General features: G+C 47.3%; 1 protein-coding gene across 3 annotated transcripts; it reads left to right on the top strand.

Moving 5' to 3' along the window:
- Nucleotides 1–131: 131 nt before the first annotated feature.
- ccdc138 (coiled-coil domain containing 138) lies at nt 132–20,269 on the top strand. Of its 3 annotated transcripts, none has more exons than XM_066705988.1 (16): nt 132–330; nt 2,493–2,553; nt 2,915–3,050; nt 3,452–3,570; nt 3,720–3,892; nt 4,764–4,922; nt 5,769–5,888; nt 6,192–6,269; nt 8,202–8,315; nt 8,867–8,995; nt 9,772–9,888; nt 10,489–10,681; nt 14,728–14,904; nt 17,458–17,596; nt 17,993–18,145; nt 19,691–20,269. In XM_066705988.1, exons 1-16 carry the CDS (start codon nt 253–255, stop codon nt 19,692–19,694), a joined length of 1,950 nt encoding a protein of 649 aa, XP_066562085.1. In that variant the 5' UTR covers nt 132–252; the 3' UTR covers nt 19,695–20,269. The 3 variants fall into 3 exon arrangements, with proteins under 3 accessions (XP_066562085.1, XP_066562084.1, XP_066562083.1); XM_066705987.1 differs by having other exon boundaries at nt 17,993–18,162; XM_066705986.1 differs by having other exon boundaries at nt 17,993–20,269.
- The last annotated feature ends 1,601 nt before the right edge of the window (nt 20,270–21,870 follow it).

Below are 21,870 nucleotides of genomic sequence, written 5' to 3'. Positions count from 1 at the left end.
TTTATCTAGATCTGCCGATAACGACCACATTGGGCAGCTCCTCTGACTCCGTAAAGTTTCTCATGCAGCATGTGTATCGATCCCAGAAGCCTTTGCGCACGGTGTGGCGGAAGTGGGTCCCTGGGCGGAAACGCCGCGCACGTCACGGCAGGAGCTCCGGATTCAAACGGCTGCGCGCTGTCTGTGCCGGTAGACAGTCCTCGGACAGCGGCCCGGTGTTCATCGCGCACGGGGCTCGCTGCGGAGCTCACGATGAGTTTTGCAGAGGCGGCCGTGGATCTGGACATCACGGTGCAGAGGCTGAAGAAGAAGTACCTGGACCGCGGCCGGGTGGGCTTGTTCACTCCGTCTCACTGCAGTAGCGCGTCCAGTTCATTCCCTGCGTGTCCTTATGTGCGGTTTGATTTGTTTATTTGGTGAACAGGGCAGCCCTGGTAGTGGCAGTACGGACGGTTTCATTGCAATAGAAATATGTTAACTCGTTTTAAATCGGTCTGCAGCGGTTGCTTTGTGTGAGGGAGCTGTTGGCGAGATTAAATGTTGGACTCGGTTTGGCGTCTTTATTGTTGCCGGTCGTGGCAACAGTGACGGTTACTCAACACATTGACGGTGCTTAACACATTCAGTCAATAATCAATCGGATTGTATAGCGACTTCGCAGGGCAGCCACGGAGCGCTGTAAAGATTGATCAACAGACCAACAAAAATTAACAAGTAAATAAAGCAGAAGCGATTAAAACAACTGAAATAAACCATAGCGGATACCTTAGCTACTGCGCATCTTAACGCTTGACCAATCACAGCACTGTAACACTGTGTGGCATAGCGAGTGACCAATCACAGCACTGTGTACCTGAGCGACCGACCAATCACCGCACTGTGTACCTGAGCGACCGACCAATCACAGCACTGTGTACCTGAGCGACCGACCAATCACCGCACTGTGTACCTGAGCGACCGACCAATCACCGCACTGTGTACCTGAGCGACTGACCAATCACCGCACTGTGTAATAAATGACCGACCAATCACAGCAGCAATCATTGTTAACTACCGATGCGTCCATGTAATTCTGACACTTCCAGACATCCCAAATGGCATTTCTCTGCAAGAAAGCAATGCGTGAGCTGAGCGTTTGTGATTGACCAGTGCGTTTATTTCAGTGTAAGAGGACCTTCACACTCCTGCCCTGTCTCGAATGGCCTACGTCAGGGGTGTCCAACCCCAATCCAGTTTATCTTATAGGTCACCCTAGATCATCAATTTCTAAATACTAGGAACACATGTGAGTTATTAATCAATTTAGCCAATCAACCAAGGGAGCTCTTGCTCAGAGAGGCTGCAGGTATTCTGATAATTGCTTCAATGGTTTCTAAATTACTGAATTTAACAAACCAAAGCTTCACTGATCAGACTGAAATACTTCCAGGTGTTTATAAATTGGCAATAGAAGGGTGTCCTCTAAAACCTGCTGGATGGGGGCTCTCCAGGACCAGGGTTGGAGACCCCTGGCCTCCGTCGTCAGTCTTGTTTAAACATGTCAAACAGTAATGCTGTGGTATGAGCTCTGAAGCGACACCTGCTGGAGAAAGCTGCCTGTTCAAGAGCATGCTGTTTTAGCTACCGGCTGATCCCAGATTGACATGTAGTGGTTTTAGTAAATCCATGAAGTGACAAGTTTATTACAGAAAACATAAACTCGGGTTAATCCGGAGCTCTCCTTTCACATGAAGTGAAGAAAAGAACTGAGGATGTGAGTTGGAGAAGCCTTTTTGGATCTTCAGAGACAATGGGTTACAGTCTTCTCTGTCGGAAGTGATTGCATCTCATTAAAATACAGTTGTATGACATAGTTTACCACATACATAATAAGTAACACAGAGCTAAGTGTGTTACTGTTGTTGAAGTGTTTGATGAGTTGATTGGTGATGGTCCGCATTCTTAGGCAGCAGATTTTAATCAAAGATATTGTTGTAAGTCCTTAATGAAAGACCTGTGCCCCAAAACACACAACCTTTATACTGCTTTACTGTTTCAGCTGATTGAATATCCTAGAAGACAGTGGCTGAATGAAATCGTGAGAAGATGATGCTTGATTGAAGTAACCCCTCAGACAGAAATGCATTTGAACTAATAATTAAAGTAGTCCCCAGAGCAGAATAAATACAAAATAATGATTGCTTTATAGACCAGACTGAATTAGCAACATGAAACCATTAATAATATATAGAGATTATAAAGGAAATAATAAAAGTAAATTTTCCCACTACAGTCACTTCGTTGCAGTGATTTAAATTTCTACCTGATTCATCTAACGGAGTTGAGGATAAGTGCAGGAAATTCCCAGCTAAACCCATGTTGGGAGGCACTGATCCTCTTGTTTATTGTAGATCGTCATTCTTTATCTCCATGTTTAGATTTATAATAATAATCCTCACATAAAACAGAGCTCTGTTGCTTTGACCCCCAGTACTGACGCTGTCCATTTTTAGGAAAGGACTGCGAATACATCAGGCGTCAGTTTCAAATCTGGGAGTGTGTCAACATCCTGCGGTGAGTCCCTTTTAAATCCTGATAACGATCGATTAATGTCCGTTATTCCGCTCGATTGATTACAGTGGTCTTGATCGGCATGGGAGCACTTAGAGAAACTTTATCTATATAAAATGAAAATCGGTTTTAATCTACTGGACATTAGCCTCTGAGTTCAGACCGAAGCAGTCGATGGTCGCCGACAATGATGCTGGTATGCAATTCTGTGCAAGAAACATCCACATCATGTCCGGCCATATTTCATCGATTATCTGTTGCCCCAAGCAATTCAAGAATAGAATAGCAGATACTGTAGTGAAAGTAAAGTATAAATATTTACTTTTAAATAGAGATATAATTAGAATAATCTTTGTCACTGCAGACGTCTCGCCAGAGCCTCGGATGCTGACCTCGGTGGAGAAGAAGTCTCCCGAGTCCGGCCTCAGCTACAGCGAGAGGAGACAGTATCGCAGAGCAATCCGGGAGCTTTACGAGACAGTCAGCCGCGGCTCGGACAGGTACGTCTTTCGGTAACGCCTCGGATGTGAGCCAGTGTTTCCAGCAGGACACTTTCAGACTGCAGCCCCAGGGGGAAGCTGCTGTGCCTGCGTCCGTGAGTCAGGAGGGACCGGAGCAAGAGATCTCGCTCTGGCCCTGTGAGGAGGAGGTGTCTGGGTCATCAGGAAACGTTGCCCTGACATGGTCTTCAAAAGCAGAGCTACAGATCGGCAATTCCATTCATTTAATCACCGGTCAAGAGCTTACGTGTTGTAAGATGGATGATATTTTATTAATTATATTTAATGTGATGTAGAGAATGGGGCATAAAACCTTTCAGAGACGGGGAAACTCGACTTCCTCTGTTTTCAAGACGTTTCTGATCATTATCTTAACGTTGACTTCCTCGCTCTGGTCCCAGGCAGGACAGGACAGAGCAGTGCATGTTTAATGGCAGCTCGGCGGTCAGCGAGGAGGAGCTCAGTGGAGAGGAGGCTGTGGATGCGCTGGACACCAACTCACAGCTCTACACCGAGACGGGTTGGTTTTGAATGATGTCCGTCTGGTCTTGATATCTCTCTTCATTCTGGAATGCATTTCATTCTTTTTCCCCCTCTCCACTCCACAGTTCACAACTGCATATCGGACTCTTGACTGTGGAGTTTGACCTCGAGTTTTTTCCGTTTCAGACGTGACCCTGCCCTCGAACCTGGCGCGGGCCTCGGGCTCCCACGTGACCGACCCCCATGCGGACCTGAGGGCCGCGTGCCCCCGAGCAGAGACCCGGGAGAAGCGCTGCTCTCTGCCTCCCGAGATGGGCCAGGTGTACCGCGAGATGCTGCTCATCTACGACAAGCTGCAGGTGGGATCCCGGCCTGAGACTCGGTGTGTCTGTCAGACATGGGAACCGGGAGATGTGTTTTGAAAGATGATCAACGCAGGTTTCAGATGCTCAGGGTGACTCATCTAATCGTTCTGAATCGCATCAATACGTGATTCTCTGCTGTGATGTAGATTAAATCCTCCTAACTTCCTCTCTGTCTCCTTAACACATGAGAAAGACCTAGGAGTCTACGTGGACTCACTTTGTCCATCCAAACAATGTGGGGAAGCAATAAAAAAGGCAAACACAATGCTAGGGTATATTGTCAAAAGTGTAGAATTGAGAACAAGGGCAGTGATGTTCAGACTGTACAATGCACTAGTTAGAGCTCATCTGGATACTGTGGACAGTTCTGGGCTCCACACTTCAAGAAAGATATCGCTGCTCTAGAGGCAGTTCAGAGGAGAGCAACCAGACTTATTCCAGGTCTGAAGGGACTGTCCTACTGAGAGACTGAGGAACTGAACCTTTTCACCCTGGAACAGAGGAGACTACGTGGGGACTTGATCCAAGTCTTCAAAATCATGAAAGGCATCGATCACATCAAACCAGAGGAGCTTTTCCAGATCAGCAGGGACACACGCACCCGGGGACACAAATGGAAATTGGGCTTCAAGGCATTCAAGACAGAAAACAGGAGACGCTTCTTCACACAGAGAGGCGTCACAATCTGAACAAACTCCCCAGCGATGTGGCTGAAGAGACAATTTGGGAACATTCAAAAACAGACTGGATAGGATCCTTGATCACTTAGTTATTAATGGACACCAAACGAGCACGATGGGGCGAATGGCCTCCTCTCGACTGGACACTTTCTTGTGTTGTTCTTATGCTCTCTCTCTCTCTCCAGGTGGAGAGCGTGGCCCAGCGCGAGTTGGCGGCGCAGCTCCGGGAGCGGGAGCACAGACTCCAGCAGGACCAGGCCCGGCTCCTGCAGCAGCAGAGTGCACTGGGCCAGATCCGGGGCGTGGAGGAGGAGGTGCGCACCACAATCCGCTGCCTCCAGGAGGTGAGGCCAGGGGGCACAGCGGACACTGGGCAGCAGCCAATTCAGAAAGAGAGAGAGAGAGAAAGGAAGGAATAACACCGGACATAATTCGACAGCATCTCTAAGCATTTAAGCCAAGGCTTGTGTCTTTCACTGGCACTCCCACAGCGCCCACGGCAAGGAATACAACTCCACACAGCTGCGCTAGGCAGGTCCAGCACAAGCCACCACCCCCCCGCACTCCTAATCACAGGCTTTATGCTCGTGTCATACCCGTCACACTCATCTCTCTTCTCACCCACGAGCGTATCGTTTTCCCCGAGCGAATCCCTCCTGTTGCTCTCTGTAACACACACAGGTTGGGACTGTTTCTGTCGGCTTCTCCTCGGCACCTGTGAACCCGAGAACGGCTGTTTTCCAGGAGCCCAGCCCAGGCTCTCTCGAAAGACCTGCCGTTGTCATGACCTCATCCCTTCTCTGCCCTTGATCGGGGGAACAGTTTGGCCCCCAGGCACAGAAAACCTCCAACAGCTTGTCTCGCTTAAAAACATAAAAAAAAGGAGAGAAAAAAAGCGTTTGACCATAAAAACTGCCCGTGCTTTGATCGTGCGCTCGGGGCGCTGTTTTTACAGTGTGCGAGTCCCGGACCGCGCCTCCAGGGCTCTGCGGGAGTGATGGGGTGTTTTATGAACTGCATGTTCAGATGTACCCCCCCACACACAGATAATGAATGGAACAGATCGTCCGTGCTTTATTCTGGGACCAGAGTTCGCCGGGTTCAATCCCCATGTACCGCTCAGCCGAGGAGAAGATCTGGCCGCGGCGTGAGGCCTACGACGTGTTTAAACATCCCGTTTCCATTCACAGCAACATCAGCAGGAAGTCAGACGACTCCAGGAGAGCCTGAGAGACAGAGACAAGGAGAATAAGAGGCTGACGTCCTCCTTCGAGACCATGAAGGCCTTCAACGACACTGTGAAGAAGCAGGTGAGTTTGCTTCGAGCCGCTTGCCCCTCTTGGTCTTGTCGGCTGTTCGATCCTCCAATACTCTCGCAAGGAGACTTTTATAAGCATCGGTGAGCATCTTCACTGGATAGATGTGTTCAGAGCTGGGATTTCATTCAACAGAAATGCTTTTGAAGGCCCACATTGTGAAAGATATCTGTGACACCCGCTCGAGCCACCAGATGGGGCTGTTTGTGTGTGTGTGTGTGTGAAGTTCGCCGCGACGCTGTTTTCCTCCACCGCCTGTCTTTGTTGATCCGGCTAACAATGCGTGTTTGTTTGTAGCTTCATGATGTCAGCGAGCAGAACAAAAGGCTGGAGAAGCAGGCGAGGAGCGTACAGGCCCGTCTGGAGAACTTGCAGGTGAGAGAAGAGCGTCTCAGATCAGCGATCGCGTTTCAACGGTCCGTGAGAAAAATGGGAAAGAAAGCAATATCACTTACTCTTTCTCCCTTTTTCTTTCTTTTTGGCAGCTGGGGGGGCTGCATTTTCTTGCTGAGGAGAAGTTCATCTGAAAATAACTCTAGTCTAATCACACACTTCTTAAATTGTGTGTAAAGAGTGAAAGCTACTAACATTTGAATGGGCAATTTTGCTGAAAAACATAAAATAAATTTATGTATTTCTGCCCTATATATATGTATCGTAGGCCCTATTTTCTTCATATACAGATGCTGAATGATTTAATTGATTAATTAATGCATGAACAGTAGTTTGATACTGCTTTGTCAGTACATATACTGGTGACCGACTTAATATAGTAATTTATAGAAATGACTCAATAATCGGTAGAACTTAGTTGTTTCAACATTTTACAGTCAACTTTGTGACTAAAATTAAAAGCTATATTAATATATAATCAACAAACTAGTGTTAAAAGAGCCTTTCTTAGATTTCACAGTAGAAACAAATCGAACTGAATTCTCCCTTCTGCAAATTCATTGAGCTCTTTGCGGTCTGTTGTGTTTCTCTGGTTCGGCCCGTGCCCGTCGACCGTGTGAAATGTAACAGTCGCAGGCACGCTCTCGGTGTTATTTATTTAGTTTTTTCCAGCATCTTTACACTCATTCACTTCTCACGTCCATTTATTAGTCTTTGTGATGGACTTGTCAGTCTTTCCCCCAGTATAAACGACTTCGTAATTAAAATCAAATGTCCGTGTTGGCTTCCCGTGCCCATATCCGTGGATGATTCAAGGCTTTTGTGCGTGCGTGCAGAAATGTCAGTTTTTTGTATCCGTGTGCGTGAGTTCCGAACTTGGTACATGTGTGTGTAAACTGGGACTCTACACTGATTTACATAACTTGTTCCTGATAGTACCCAGCTTTTATTGATTGGTTGTGGTATTTATGAATCTGGGGCCTGATTAGGCAATCTGATGTGAGATTTAAGATTGGGATGTCTGTCAGACACACGGCCTCTGCGCTGTTTAGCATTCGTCCGAGGGATTCAACCCAACGTCTGCCTGCCATCCTTTCCATGCCTGTTATTTACAGCCCTTTGTTATTTGAGGGGGAAAGACACAGAACGATTTACTGCCACGATATTGTATCCTTTTCCTGTACTTCTGGTCTGCAGCATAAAACTGTGCAACAGGATCATTATAGGTTTTTTGTGTGTGTGTTTGTGAGAGAGACTGTTTTGTGTGTGAGAGAGTGAGTGAGTGAGTGTGTGTGTGTGAGAGAGAGAGTGAGTGTGTTAGAGAGAGAGAGTGTGTGTGAGTGTGTGTGTGAGTGAGTGTGTGTGAGAGAGTGAGTGTGTGTGTGTGTGTGTGTGAGAGAGTGAGTGAGTGTGTTAGAGAGAGAGAGTGTGTGTGAGTGAGTGTGTGTGTGAGAGAGTGAGTGTGTGTGTGTGAGAGAGAGAGTGAGTGAGTGAGAGTGTGTGTGAGAGAGAGAGTGAGTGTGTTAGAGAGAGAGAGAGTGAGAGAGTGTGTTAGAGAGAGTGTGAGAGAGTGTGCGTGAGTGTGTGTGTGAGAGAGAGAGTGAGTGTGTTAGAGAGAGAGAGTGTGTGTGTGTGAGAGAGTGTGTGTGTGTGTGAGAGAGAGAGTGTGTGTGTGTGAGAGAGAGTGAGTGTGTGTGTGTGTGTGTGAGTGAGAGAGTGTGTGTGTGCGTGTGTTTGTGTGAGAGAGAGTGAGTGAGTGAGAGAGTGTGTGTGTGTGTGTCTATGTGTGTAATTGTGTTTGCCTGGCGTGCCCAGTGACTCTCAGATGAGGTGGCTGCTCTGCGCTCCTCAGCTCCAGTGTAGTTCCTGTCCCTGCAGTGAAGTCCCTCACTCTCCGCTCTTGCCGTCCTACAGCGGAAGCACGAGCTCTTGGCGGTGCAGAGGGGGCGAGAGAACATCCCCCCCGGCGGCCAGGACGTGAAGCGGGCGAGACGAGACCAGGCGGCCGCCGGGGCGCGACCAGCCAAGGTAAACACGGTCAGAACTCCTGGAAGCCCCGTAATGAAAACTAAACGGAGCGGTATCGGATGAACAGGAAGCCCAATCAGCGAGCGCCGCGGTGCCGTGTTGCCGTTTGTGGCGGAGCGGGAGAGCGGGCCACTTGGCAGGTGATGGATGGTGCCGGGGATGAGAGCAGCCAGCCTGTATACATCCCCGAAGGACCGCCAAGGCATTCGGTCGGCCAAGGAGCTCTGAGGTCCTCCGCTGCGGAAGGCGCGCTTGTAATTAATCTTCATTAGCTGAAACCCAATCCAGGCCGCTAATGGCTGATTAAATGCAACAGTAATCACAGAAATTGTCGATATTTCCTCCTGACGTTGTGTTACTGTGCCCTTTAATCAAATTACAGCATCGGAATCCATAACACAGAGCCGACAATCAAATAAGGAAATCAACGGCAGGATGCTGTTCTTAAACACAGAGGCTGGCTTTGCACTTTCTCTTCTGCTGTCGTTGGACTGAGATGGATTGTTGTTGTGCAGTGATGAATCGCATCTGATTGTGTGTTTGACCGGCAGCCGCCCCCGAGCCCCGCTGTGTATGAGGCGCTGGCCGCCCTGCTGGACTGGGTCGTGGATCTGCAGCTCCGCCATCTACCCCCCCGAGACGGAGGAGACGACAGCCTGGCGCAGGAGAGGTGTTCAAAGGTTTGACATGTGTATTAGATTTCCTCGAGCGCCCTGCCAGATCGGCTCTCAGTGGAACAGAAACGCTCGGCGTGTTCTGACCTGTTACAGTCAATGGCGCCCTTTGTTTTCCCGGGGAGCAGAACAATGCTTCTTGGAAGATGGTGATTTGTGAATATTAACGCACAGGGCTGGAGAGCGAACGCCGGCTCCCGGGCTGCTGTATTGATTGTGGCGTTCGCTCCCAGCGGGGAAGTGATTTGTGTTACAGGCAGAAAGCAAACCACAAAGACCTGATGACACACTCTCACCTTTTGTCCCATTCCTGACAGTTCACTGAAGCCCAAAGAAGGAGAGAAACACAACATCTCAGTTTCCGATGTGTGTGTGATGTCACAAAAAAGAGTAGAAACGAACCCTGGGGGAAACAAACAAGAAAAAACACTGATATTCATACTTCTGTTTGATGTGTCTTTTTTTTTTATTGCGTTTCCTCAGTTTTGGCTACTGTACATTTGTGTACACAGTGTTACTGTGATCTCTCGCTTCGCCGAGGCTCTGCAGACGCTGTTAATCAGATTTGCAGACCGAAAAATACTGTAGTGTTCATCCCTTTTTAATTCTTTAGACTTTTTGAGATTTCACGGTTTCAAATCATATATTTCAGGGCATCTAAACCTTAAAGATCAGTGTGTCATATTAGTAAATTGGCTTCAAACTTCTGTCCCCGAGTGTGTTTTTCCTCCATCGTGACAATGTTCTCCTGACCGGCGACGCTGTGTGTGTTTGTCTCTCAGCTGTTGCCGATGCTGACCGAGCAGCTGCAGTCGGGTCCGGCCGTGAGCGCCAGTCTCCACGTGCCGCTGGTCAGATTCATCTACTGGGCTTTGAGGCAGCTGGAAAACACCCCCCAGGTAACCCTCCCCAGCTCAGGGCCTCTGTTTGGTCCATGAGATAATAAACAAATAAATCTTAGTGCTTGGCATCCGCAAGCAACGAGCTCTTGCCCTCGATGGTACAGAAACAGCCTGTCGGAGGGGCGGGAAGCCCAGAGTTACAACATCCCTTCCACATTGGATCGGGAAGAGTCTCGCAACAGGCTGCCGTTAAATTCAAATCACATGTGCAACGTGTGTTCAATTTAAACAGACATGCAACATCAGGGCCAATATGGATAAATGTTTTCAGTGTTTCACTCCAGTGTTTTATCTTCGGTGCTGTTGTTTTTCGTACACAGAGTTGTGTTGGAACTTTCCTCTCTTTTTTTTTTCCTTCCTGCGAGGAATTGCATGTCAGAAATAAATAATGACCTGCTGCCGGCAATCGGCTTGTTTCCCACCGTGCCGGTGAAGCTACTGCTCCCACATCAAGGAAACCGTTTAACCGAAACCTGGAGAAGGAGTTTAAGTTGGAACGGCAATGAGCCAAAACCTTATTTGCTCATAAGTGTTTTAATATGAGATTCGTGTGTCGTGACCACAGCCACCTCCCTTAACTCCCTCCGTCTTTCCCAGCACAACACCCTGACCTCCACCATGAGACGGCTGGGCGAGGAGGCCTACCGGGGGGCGGCTCCGCGCAGAGGACGAGGCGGCTCCCCCGACCGCGGCCACGAGGGCAAGCCGGCGACCGCGGCCTTCTTCAGAAGCCCCAGCCTCCACGTGAGGTTCCTGTCCACCCTCATCGTCCTCAAAACAGTCTCTCAAGGTGAGGCAACATGGCCGCAATGACCCGACGGGCCCGATCTCTCCTGCCAATGTGTTCTCCTCGTCCATCGATGCCAGCTGGACCGGCCGAGGAAACGCTACACCCTCTGTGATTGATCACTGTTGGCTCTCGTCTTGGGTGCAGCTCCCAGCCAGTCAGTCTTGTTTTAAGTAGACGGAGTTGGACTGTAACATGTTATGATTATTAAATGTTATATCTATACATCATATTTAGACACACAACTGGAAATTGAAAGATCTTTGCATCTCAATGTGGTGCAGAGCCGACCCACTCACTCCCACTGAAGTGAGAGCCAGTGTTTATTTATCTGGATCAACGTAAACATCTGAAACAACAACCTCTTAATAAGGGACAGGTTGTACATTTGGGAAGAAATACATTTTTGAAAATTAATTTAGTTTGTGTGTCTGTTCAAAACATGATGAAGGCAGGAACGTTTAGAAAGGCACACAAATTGCAATTCAAATGTACCTTCATGAGATGCAGGTCCTCTATTGACAACCTATGTAAATACGATCAACGTATAAGACCATAAGAAAGTGTCCAGTCGAGAGGAGGTCATTCGACCCATCGTGCTCGTTTGGTGTCCATTAATAACTGAGTGATCAAGGATCCTATCCAGTCTGTTTTTGAATGTTCCCAAATTGTCTCTTCAGCCACATCGCTGGGGAGTTTGTTCAGATTGTGACGCCTCTCTGTGTGAAGAAGTGTCTCCTGTTTTCTGTCTTGAATGCCTTGAAGCCCAATTTCCATTTGTGTCCCCGGGTGCGTGTGTCCCTGCTGATCTGGAAAAGCTCCTCTGGTTTGATGTGGTCGATGCCTTTCATGATTTTGAAGACTTGGATCAAGTCCCCACGTAGTCTCCTCTGTTCCAGGGTGAAAAGGTTCAGGTCCTCAGTCTCTCAGTAGGACTTTCCCTTCAGACCTGGAATAAGTCTGGTTGCTCTCCTCTGAACTGCCTCTAGAGCAGCGATATCTTTCTTGAAGTGTGGAGCCCAGAACTGTCCACAGTATCCAGATGAGCTCTAACTAGTGCATTGTACAGTCTGAACATCACTGCCCTTGTTCTAAACTCGACACTTTTGACAATATACCCTTTAGCTTCCAGCAGTGAAGTTTTAAAATGAATAGACTAGCGCAGCAAAGAATATCGATGCGTGTCTAAAGGTGCAGAGTTCATATTTATTTATTTTGGACATGCTTGCATTCATTACAATTTGGCATTATAAAGACTGACTCAGACCCAGGCTAGTAACTGAAATGAGCCACCAGTGTGCAAACCAGCGAAAGAGCATTGTACAAATATAATTTAATATAAATCAGGACTGTTGGATGCAAACCATTTGGTTTAGAAACCCACGCCACTGGTGAACAACAGTACAAATAAGACTTGTTCATAAAAGAAACCAAAGAAACGACTGAAAACAGCCCTTCTCTGTGTAATTAATCAAATCTCCAATTTAATAAAATTATTAGCGTATTGTTATTCTACATGTACAAATAACCCGTCAGGGAAGAATGATGGGTTTATTCTTCTGAAAGCAAAGTGGTGTGGAGGTCCGTGATGTTTCTCAGTCTGGGGACGGCCCGGAACACAAAAGACAGAATCAACAACATCCCGTTCTCTTTGTTCACATGTTGCTACACGGTCGGACACATTCTTCAGATCTGAAATGAGTGTTGCTGCTCACCAGACACAGACTCCTGAGTAAGAGTATAAATCACAGTCAGTGTCTTCCCTGCTCAGTGTGTAAAACAGGTTCATCGTGGTGTTGTTGCTTTCAGGTCGAATATGTCAGAAGTATTTACCTGAACCGGGCACTCAGGCTCGCGTTCTCCGCCCCGGCGCAATGTGAACCCAGTTATGCGATACAGGAAGTTGAGAGAGACAGAGCGGGAATCCAGTGACAGGTTGGGGTCAGTGGATTAAAGGAGCGGGGGTGTTTACTGGACACAATCCATCCGTCTCGGAGCGCTCGTTAGAAACCGCGGTAAACCCACTGTGGACTGTCTCCAACTTCTAAAGGAAAGGCATAATGCACTTCTTAAACGCTGGGTTTCCTCAGCGACTCCCGGGGAAAGCTGGCTCTTTTCTTGTGGTTTCGGGCCGGCCCCACCTGTCTGGCAGCGGCGGGGTCCTGCCAGTCTAATCCAAACACGGGGCCTGGGTGTGCTGTCAATAAACCCTTTAATCAACGGTGCAGGGATTCAAACGCTCCATTGATCTCAGTCTCATTTGAGCAGGGAACTCAAAGGAGCATTAAATTCATCTTTATACAAGTTAATTACTCATGAAATAAAGCGGAGTACAGGAAGTTTACGGGGGATTTACTGCGGCGTCTTTATGTTTTGCAAGAGGAGTAATTTCTTCCCCTCCAGTAAAGAACCCTCCTGCCCAGAAACAGCTCCCTCCAGGCCCAGACCGGGCCTGAACAGAAGCACTTACTTCCAGGCTTCAGCACAGAGAGTAGGACTAAGGACATGCTTTTGGGAGATGCTTTTTTGATGTTTAAGAGCAGAGTAATCAATACACATGAAATACGTTCTTTGGTGGTTAATCTACAGCCGGACGGCTAATCTCTTAAATTCAAATAAGACATGGATACATCCTTTTGAATTGGCCAGTGTTTTGCCACAGCTCAGAGTCTGTGATGCTGCTCGCATTAACGAGATGCAATTATGATCATTTAACCTCATTGCCAATCAGGGAACTCCCATAGTGTGTTTTTATCCTGGTTCTGGCTGCCATGTATTTCTAGCTCTAGTTTTGATCTATCGTCTTCTATACACAGGGCTCCAGCAGGCCTAAAGAAGTGTTTTCTGAATATGAATAGTGAATGTGGGTGAGATGGGCGCATCTGCATTACGGGTCGATGGGGGTTTAGAAACACTGGCGCAGAAGGGGCTTTGTTGTTGCGGATGGGCGTTTTAAGCAGATAATGGCTTCAAGTGCACTTTCAAAGCTGCACAGGAGTTTCATCAAAGGAACCCAACGCAGCGCTTGCGACACGGGATGAAAGAGAAGGTGTTGAGAAACTCATGATCTTGGGATGAGAACAAATTAAAACCGATTACTCGTCTTGCCTCTCTCTGAAAGACGTGCATTCAGGAAAGCCTGAAGAATGTGCTTTGCGTGATTATTTTTATGATGTTTTGGTCGAGCAAATGATCCAGCACAACTTGCATTCAACCAATCAGTCGCATTATGAACTGAAAGGGAACAATAGGCCTTTAGCGATTAAAACTCATAGTTTTTAACCAGAAGATAATAAGAAGTTATACATTGAAGCAACAATACAGCAATCTCTCCAGTCCCAAACAGGTCTAACTGGGAGATGCGCTTCTGTGTTTTCGAAAGATTTTAGTTCAGAGTGAGCAGCAGAGGGTGCCGTTGCAATTGTGTGAATGAGTTTTCTTCAGTGCAGCGGCGCCTGTTTCCTCAGCAGACAGTTTACTTCTCACTCACAATTATTTCCAGTACAGCACTGATAGTGTTAATAGGGGGCAAAGCAATAGTTTTTAATGGGAAATTCACTTTCTTCTTCATGGGAGATTTGTGCAGATTATTATGTTGGTGGTGATGATGATGATGATTGCATTTACTAACCGTACAGTATCAAACCCAAGCCCTCTAAAGAGTGTGTGTGCATCTGGTTTCTCTCGAGAAGCGACCCGGTCGGGGCCGAGGGCGGGGTCCGTTCCCTAGTCGGTCAGTCTCTCGTCTCACGCGGCTCTCTGTATTCGAGCAGCGCTCCATCTGGATAATATCAGTTATACAAGTGCTGTAAATCTGAGGGCTCTTGAGAACGGGGGGGAAGTCTTACTAAACCCCGCTTTTATGGACCAGGTAGTTTTTTTTTTTTTGCTTTGTTTTATTGCTTTCATTAGAGGTATTTCATCCCTCCGGTCACGACCTTGTCTTTGTGCATAAATGTAGAGAGAGACTGAGATGCTTTAAACCCCTCATCTGGGCAGTGTTTCTGTTTTATGAGCATCCTGCTGACCTGTCCCTCCCTGTCCTCCAGCAGACCGCCTGGCCCAGGCCCTGGACTCACTGCACCGGGACCTGCAGGCCGCGGAGGGCCGGGCGCTGTTCCTGCAGTACCAGGCGCTGCCCCTGGTCCTGGCGCTGCTCCACTCGGGGGGAAGGGGTCTGCTCTCCGCCGCACTGGACATCCTGCTTCAGATGACCGCTGACCCCGGTGAGTGAGTCGGTCAGCGCTGCGGCTGCCGTCAGGAGGCCGGTGTGCTTGTTTTTCGGCTTTTGTGTTCCTTCCCATGTGTGAACTGAGATATTAAAAATGTGATATCGTATCGTAAGCAGCTCTGGCACATTATTCTCCCTAAGTGTTTTGTTGTTAAAATAATAAATTGACAAGGCGCGGTGTTGTTAATTGTGCGCCGTTGCTCTCTGACCTGCTGTTGACGTTTGTGTCTTGATCAAGACACGACAGCTGTGCACAGATGGACCACACACAACTCCTCTCATCACGCTGATTGTGTGTGAACCAGGGCCTGGGAAGAATGTTTTAACATGATGTGTAGATGAGCAGTGTGAAGCGCCCGGTCAGAGGGCTTCTATCTGCTCCCCACGGTTGTCCCGGTCCTGTATGAAACGTTCGCTCGAGTCAAATGGAAATGGATAAGATGGCGGGGCAGGGGGGCAGGGTTTGTTACTCAGGCCTGTTTCAGTGCCACGGTGCCGTCTGAGGATATTGTGGCAGCAGGGGTTTGTACAGGAGGATTTCCTGCTTCAAAGCAGCCTGTGTACCAAACAGGGGCACACCTTCAAAAGGAGTCCTGCCTAAACCACCCTTTACTTTATTTCCTGCTATAAATAATTACCTTAATGCAGATACTTAAAAAAGGCTCTTGCTTTCCTACCATTTGTCAGTTATTCTGTATGCTCTGGTTCCGCTGTATTAATGGATTTTTCTGAAGCTCAGGGAAATCATTCGCATAACACACAAATCGAAACAAACATTCACCTCACTATCCACAGAAACGGGACAGAACGGCACAGGAACACGATTACTCAAGATGTTCAGACGCAGACGTTCGAGGGCAAGGTGGATCAAACGCACCCGAGTGCCAGACGATACCGGCGTGATTAATCCCCTCTGTCTTCGCATGTGGACGGCTGCTAATTAAGTCTTCTAATGAGGGTCTAATTACAGGGTCTGCTCTGGTTCCACCTGACAGTCGTATCGTGCAGCTGCCTCCCGTCAGCGCAGTTTCGTGTCTCAGGAATACGCTGCACAGGGGTGGGACTCGGGGGGGGTCTCGTGTTCGGCACCACTAACTGAAAATCTGAGCCATGTGTGACCGAGGTGAGCGCGAGAGACGGAAAGGTGCATTTGATTTCCTCCTTGAATCTCATCTTACTGGTCCATGTGGACGTACCGAGCAGAAAACCCTTGAAGTTTGGTTTCAAAGTATATAGCACTTCATCTTTTCTCTGTAAACGGCCTCTCGCACATGTGTGGGTTTTTTGTGTTTTAATAAGTGTTTGTGTCCGTGTGTGTGTGTGTCTATGTGCGTGTGTATATATGTATATATTTATAGTAGCAGTTTAGAAAGGACGTCTGCTTATTTTGGAACCGTATCTACCGCCAGCAAAATGAGAAACCGTGGTTCCACATGCATGTCTTGTACGGCTGTGTGGTCCTTTCACAACGGGCAGTGTGGGTCTGCAGTCGAGGTGTGTGGGATTGCAGGCCCGACCGGCAGAGTGAGTCCTGGGAGGGGGTTCTGGAATGATTTAGCAGGGATTTGATTGAGTCGAGTCCACATCCGCTCAGTGGGGTCTTTTCAATGCAGTCGGGTCACTGAAACATAAGAACATAAGAAAGTGTCCAGTCGAGAGGAGGCCATTCGCCCCATCGTGCTCGTTTGGTGTCCATTAATAACTAAGTGATCAAGGATCCTATCCAGTCTGTTTTTTAATGTTCTCAAATTGTCTCTTCAGCCACATCGCTGGGGAGTTTGTTCAGATTGTGACGCCTCTCTGTGTGAAGAAGTGTCTCCTGTTTTCTGTCTCGAATGCCTTGAAGCCCAATTTCCATTTGTGTCCCCGGGTGCGTGTGTCCCTGCTGATCTGGAAAAGCTCCTCTGGTTTGATGTGGTCGATGCCCTTCATGATTTTGAAGACTTGGATCAAGTCCCCACGTAGTCTCCTCTGTTCCAGGGTGAAAAGGTTCAGGTCCCTCAGTCTCTCAGTAGGACTTTCCCTTCAGACCTGGAATAAGTCTGGTTGCTCTCCTCTGAACTGCCTCTATAGCAGCGATATCTTTCTTGAAGTGTGGAGCCCAGAACTGTCCACAGTATCCAGATGAGCTCTGACTAGTGCATCGTACAGTCTGCACATCACTGCCCTTGTTCTCAATTCTACACTTTTGACAGTATACCCTAGCATTGTGTTTGCCTTTTTTATTGCTTCCCCACATTGTTTGGATGGACAAAGTGAGTCCACGTAGACTCCTAGGTCTTTCTCATGTGTTAAGGAGACAGAGAGGAAGTTAGGAGGATTTAATCTACATCACAGCAGAGAATCGTATTGATGTGATTCAGAACGATTAGATGAGTCTCTAATCTGGAAAATCTCCTCTGGTTTGATTTCACTGGGAAATGTAAAGCAGCAAATGATAAACACTTCGATATTTAAGGATTATTTAAGGTGTGTGTGTGTGTGTGTGTGTTTTAAACTAGACACTGAAATAAAGCTCATCCCCGCTCCTCTCTCACTGCGTCTCCAGGGTTTCTGGACGCCTTCCTGCAGAGCTGCAGCAGTGAGTCGTGTTTCCGGACCCTCTCCCTCCTGCTGCGCCAGCCCAGACTGGATGTCCCGCTGCTGGAGAAGATCAGCGTCCTCCTCCAGAAGCTCTCCAAGATCAAGTGAGCCACATGGTTCTTCTCTTGAGAGAAGAGAGAGATGAGCCTATCGGCAAAATAATAATAATAATAACATCAATGCCTAGGCTCACATTTTCGTCCCGTTTCCTCTGTGAGGCTCAAGACCTTTCAAATAAGGCATCATTACCCATTATGGGATTGAAAGCAGAATGAGAACATTAAAAGGTATTTGTGTAAGCCCTGTGTAAACACCGTGCCGAGTGCTGGCATTGTTCTCAGGAATTGTCATGTATTACAGAAACCGGGCTTCACTATAATTCACGCTGCCCTGAACCCAGTTGTGTAATCAGCTCTTGGCACCAGACCCCAGCTGTTTCACTCAGAGGAGAAACTCACTGGCATCGATGGGATCTGAATTTGTCTTTCCTCACCCTGCAGGAGGAACAAGCGGCTGTTCGAACTCTCGGGCATCCATCTCGCCGTGCAGGAGATGCACCGCACGGCCGACCCGGCGCACACCTTCCTCACCATCAACCTCAACTCCATCCTCTACAACCTGGGCCTGCTGAAGAGAGAGTCTAGGCCCCTCAGGTTTGCTGGCCCAGCATGTGAGCGTCTGGAGAAGCGTTCAGATGAGCTTTAATGTCTCAATTCGGTGATTTGCACCCCCGTGTGATCTGACTTCAGTTCTGGGAGGCCGGGAGTGATGTCTTCTTCTGGGTTTGGGATTTGTTAGTGGGGAAATGTAATCCTTTTTACTCATAGTAATTCTTTTTTACCGTAACTCTTTGGTTTCCCCCGTTTCCTCCCGGTAATCGACGTGTTTTCACAATGCCTTGTTCTTGCTTGATATTATGCAATGGATGTGGCTGACGCTTAATCAAAACAAGACCGTTCTGGAGACAGAGATGTTTTTGAAGTGACAGTGAACAGGCATTTAACTGCATCAAGATTTTCCCGTTTTCCATACTAATTCCCCCCCACCTACTAGTTTTGCTGCCTCTCATTGGTGTGCGTTTGTTTTTTTGTCGAGTGCCTCCCCGTTGCTCTCGTTTGACTGAGCTGAAGAACTGACTCTGCTCCCGTCCACCTCCGTGAGATGGTTTAAAGTCCCTAGTTTCATAAAGTCCTCCTTCTACTTCTCCCCCAAGTAATAATAAAAAAAAACTCCTGGGGACAGCTTTATCTGACCTAGTTAATTTAAAAACAAAGACCTTCCACAGCTTCTGTCCCAACTTTTTTATTAATTATTCAGCAAAGCATCTCTCCTAAATCCCTTATCAATTAATTCACCGCGTGCCGAGAGCGTTTTCTGTGCTCGTTAGGGTTTGATGTATAACGGGACGTTTCTTTAATTGCAAGACAAGGCGGGTATGGTAATCAAGCGCTCGATCATAGGAAGCACCGGCGATGGTTAGAAATCCTTCACGTCCTGCTGCAGAGGAAGACGGTGATTTTAATTTGTCTCTGGTTTGATTTGATTGGCTGACTATTCTTTAATATCTCCGGTAGTAATCCAGTTAATAAATCAGAGTGAATGTAGGTATCAGTAGGCAGTTATACAGGCATTTTCCTTAACCTGACTGGCTGATGATCAAGATGATAGACAGTTAATTTAGTTTTAATACCGATTTAATGGGTTTGTTTTGGAACGCTGTCCCTGTTCCAACATATGTGGTCTGTCTTGAACAATGTGTTTGGACAGGATCGCAGCTGTTGTGTGTCGGATGCCGAAATCAGCGCTGGGACCCTGGACTTAAGAGCCCGATAGCCATTAAATCTTGAGTTGTGTCCCGAGCTTTTTGGGATGTGGTGATGGTTTAATAGTCTCTCATTCTGAGCCGTCGCCAGTTCTGCTTGAGCTCTGAGTCCAAAGATATGTTGTGTTCTCAGACGTTAAGGGACTTCCCTTTAAATCTCCAGAGTTTTCCCAGTTTGGGCCAAAGCAACGTGGACAAGTATTGGTTTTATTAAAGAAACAACAACAACAGACTTTTTCCTTTGTGCGATGGATTTGTTATTCTTTAGAGATCGGTTGCCTCATCCTGAGACATCTTAATGGATTGGTGCTGTAAATAACGGGTGATATATCAAATCTCATTGTTAAAACTCATCAATTTATGTTTTTTTTTGCAGTTAAAGTCATTAGAGTTTGAGTGGGTCTCCCAGTCGTCCTTCAAGACCACACACTCACACGTGTGCCGGACAATACAAACTCGCAGCAGATGAAGTATTTATTCTGGGTTCGGTTCGCTGCTCCTTCCCAGGTCTGTCTCTGTCCTCTCGGCTCTGCGGGAATCCCATCATGAGGTCTGGGTTTTGTGGCAGGGTATGTGCCCCCAATAAAGCTTTCCTCAAAGACCACGGCCCCGATTCACTTTCAGCCACTGGCAGTCAGTCCAATCTGTGTCAGCGCTTTACTGTCCAAACGATGAACATCTCTGTCAACAGGCCTAGATAGAGACTTGAGTGACATTTGCTGTCAGTGCCTGAGCTTTCTCTTCTCCATGATCTACTCTCTCTCTGTCCCCTGTCCCCTGTCTCTCTTGTTATCTGATAAGCAGCCATGAAATCATGAAGTTGTGGGCTATACTGACACAGACACTTCGTGGGAGTGTGTTTTTACCAGTTTTTGTTTTGCACATTTTATTGCTCCCGAATGTCACTGTAAATAGTGTCGTGACTCTTCCTCATTAAATATCTCGTCAACAGCTATCAATTAAGTTGTATTTTGTTGTTGTTGTTCCTTCCTAACTTTCATCCATCTTATTTAAGTGTTGTCTGCAAATAATTGTGCTTTAATTTTCATGGTGTCATTATTATATGAATGTATTGGAAGCCTCCTCGAATCATAATCTATGTAATTGAATACAGTTGATCTTAACATGCAGATGCAAACACATACTGACTCTTCCAGAACAAAGTAATTAACAATTGGATTTTATTCTTAGACTCTGATATTGTCACCGATCTGACGAACTGAAGCGAATGTCAAATCCAGCGTGATTGTAGCTCGTGGTTTGTTTACAGAAGGTTTCATAAGATCGGGTTTTGCAGCACAGAGGATGTAACTGTTTATTCAGTGCTGGAAAGATTTAGGATTCCTTCAAGATATTTCAGATACCGTTCATGTTTATAGGGTTTATTTTATGGCAAAAAGTGTAGAGTGAAGGTGAGTAATAACGACCTGGCGTCTTTGGTATCTTATTATTCAGCACCACATCAACTCTAACGCCGCGCTCGATCCTGCACCATCTCTCCTCCCGTCAAAGTGTCAAGAGCATGAGAAGAACATAAGGAAGTGTCCAATCGAGAGGAGGCCATTCGACCCATTGTGCTCGTTTGGTGTCCATTAATAACTAAGTGATCCAAGTGTTAAATCGCTCAGTCTCTGCTGGGCTGCAATACCTTGACCGAGGTGTGAACGCTGTTGATATTTGCTCTCGTGTGTTCAGTGACTCTCGGCGATTTGCGGTGTTGGAGCATGCCTCCCACACCATGTGGTTTCTGTTGTAGGCCATTACCTGGTCTTTAAACGGCTTTCTTCCTGATTTATAGACTGTTTGGGGAATAACAACAACAATAATAATGATATTAAAGTTTCCCCTAATTAATTTCTCATCCCCTGAGGTTCTTTAAAAAAAAAAAAAAAGAGTTCTCTCTCAGCCTGACTTTATTTTCCAGCCATATTCCTTTTTTAAACTGCTCCTTCTGCGAGTCCTTGGTAACTCTGTTAATGGTGTCTATCAATGGTGTCTAATCCAACTAGCCCAATGCAAGGACCTGGGTTACAGGTATGAACTAAGTGTGGGAGCAACTTAGGACAGGAAACAGGAAATGCTTCTGCAGCCTGAGAGTTCGGATGGAGTTGCACTCGGCATTCTGGGTAACTTTGATGGGTCAGCCGGGGTCAGCGGACACATGCTCGGTCACATCCCTCCGGTGGAGCACAGCGGCCGCGCTGGTGAGCCAAGGTCATGACCCGGCTGCGCCAAACTGGGATGGGGAAAAAACAAAGCTTGATGGGAGACATGGATCTGGAACCTGGCAAGTGAGTGCTTGTCTGTAATCTCTCTCTCATTCTGGGACTCTTCTCACTGCGGGGCAGGAGTGGTTTTGTCGGGTAAGTCAGTCATACCCCGTCGCTCCTGCGCACCTGCTGGTGAGGTGAAGACTCCTAGGTGGTATTGAAACACGCCGCTCTGTTGTGTATAATTGCCCCAGATGTCAGCCGGCCTGCGATCGCTGGAACTCCCCGCCCGAGGATGTCTGTGGCAGATTCCTCCCGAAATCTCAGTTTTAAATGCGTCTGACAG

Source organism: Amia ocellicauda, chromosome 6 (genome assembly GCF_036373705.1).
Source record: "Amia ocellicauda isolate fAmiCal2 chromosome 6, fAmiCal2.hap1, whole genome shotgun sequence".
Classification (NCBI taxonomy): Eukaryota; Metazoa; Chordata; class Actinopteri; order Amiiformes; family Amiidae; genus Amia; species Amia ocellicauda.
Note: the sequence above shows the minus strand (reverse complement) of the source record. Positions and strands in the feature narration are given on the sequence as shown.

Bases quoted from the DNA above. Each gene is read 5' to 3' on its own strand.
- ccdc138 (XM_066705986.1), top strand. From the start codon at position 253: ATGAGTTTTGCAGAGGCGGCCGTGGATCTGGACATCACGGTGCAGAGG. The intron at 8,316-8,866 runs GTAAACACGGTC...TTTGACCGGCAG, and splicing joins CCGGGGCGCGACCAGCCAAG to CCGCCCCCGAGCCCCGCTGT. The intron at 10,682-14,727 runs GTGAGGCAACAT...CCTGTCCTCCAG, and splicing joins CCTCAAAACAGTCTCTCAAG to CAGACCGCCTGGCCCAGGCC.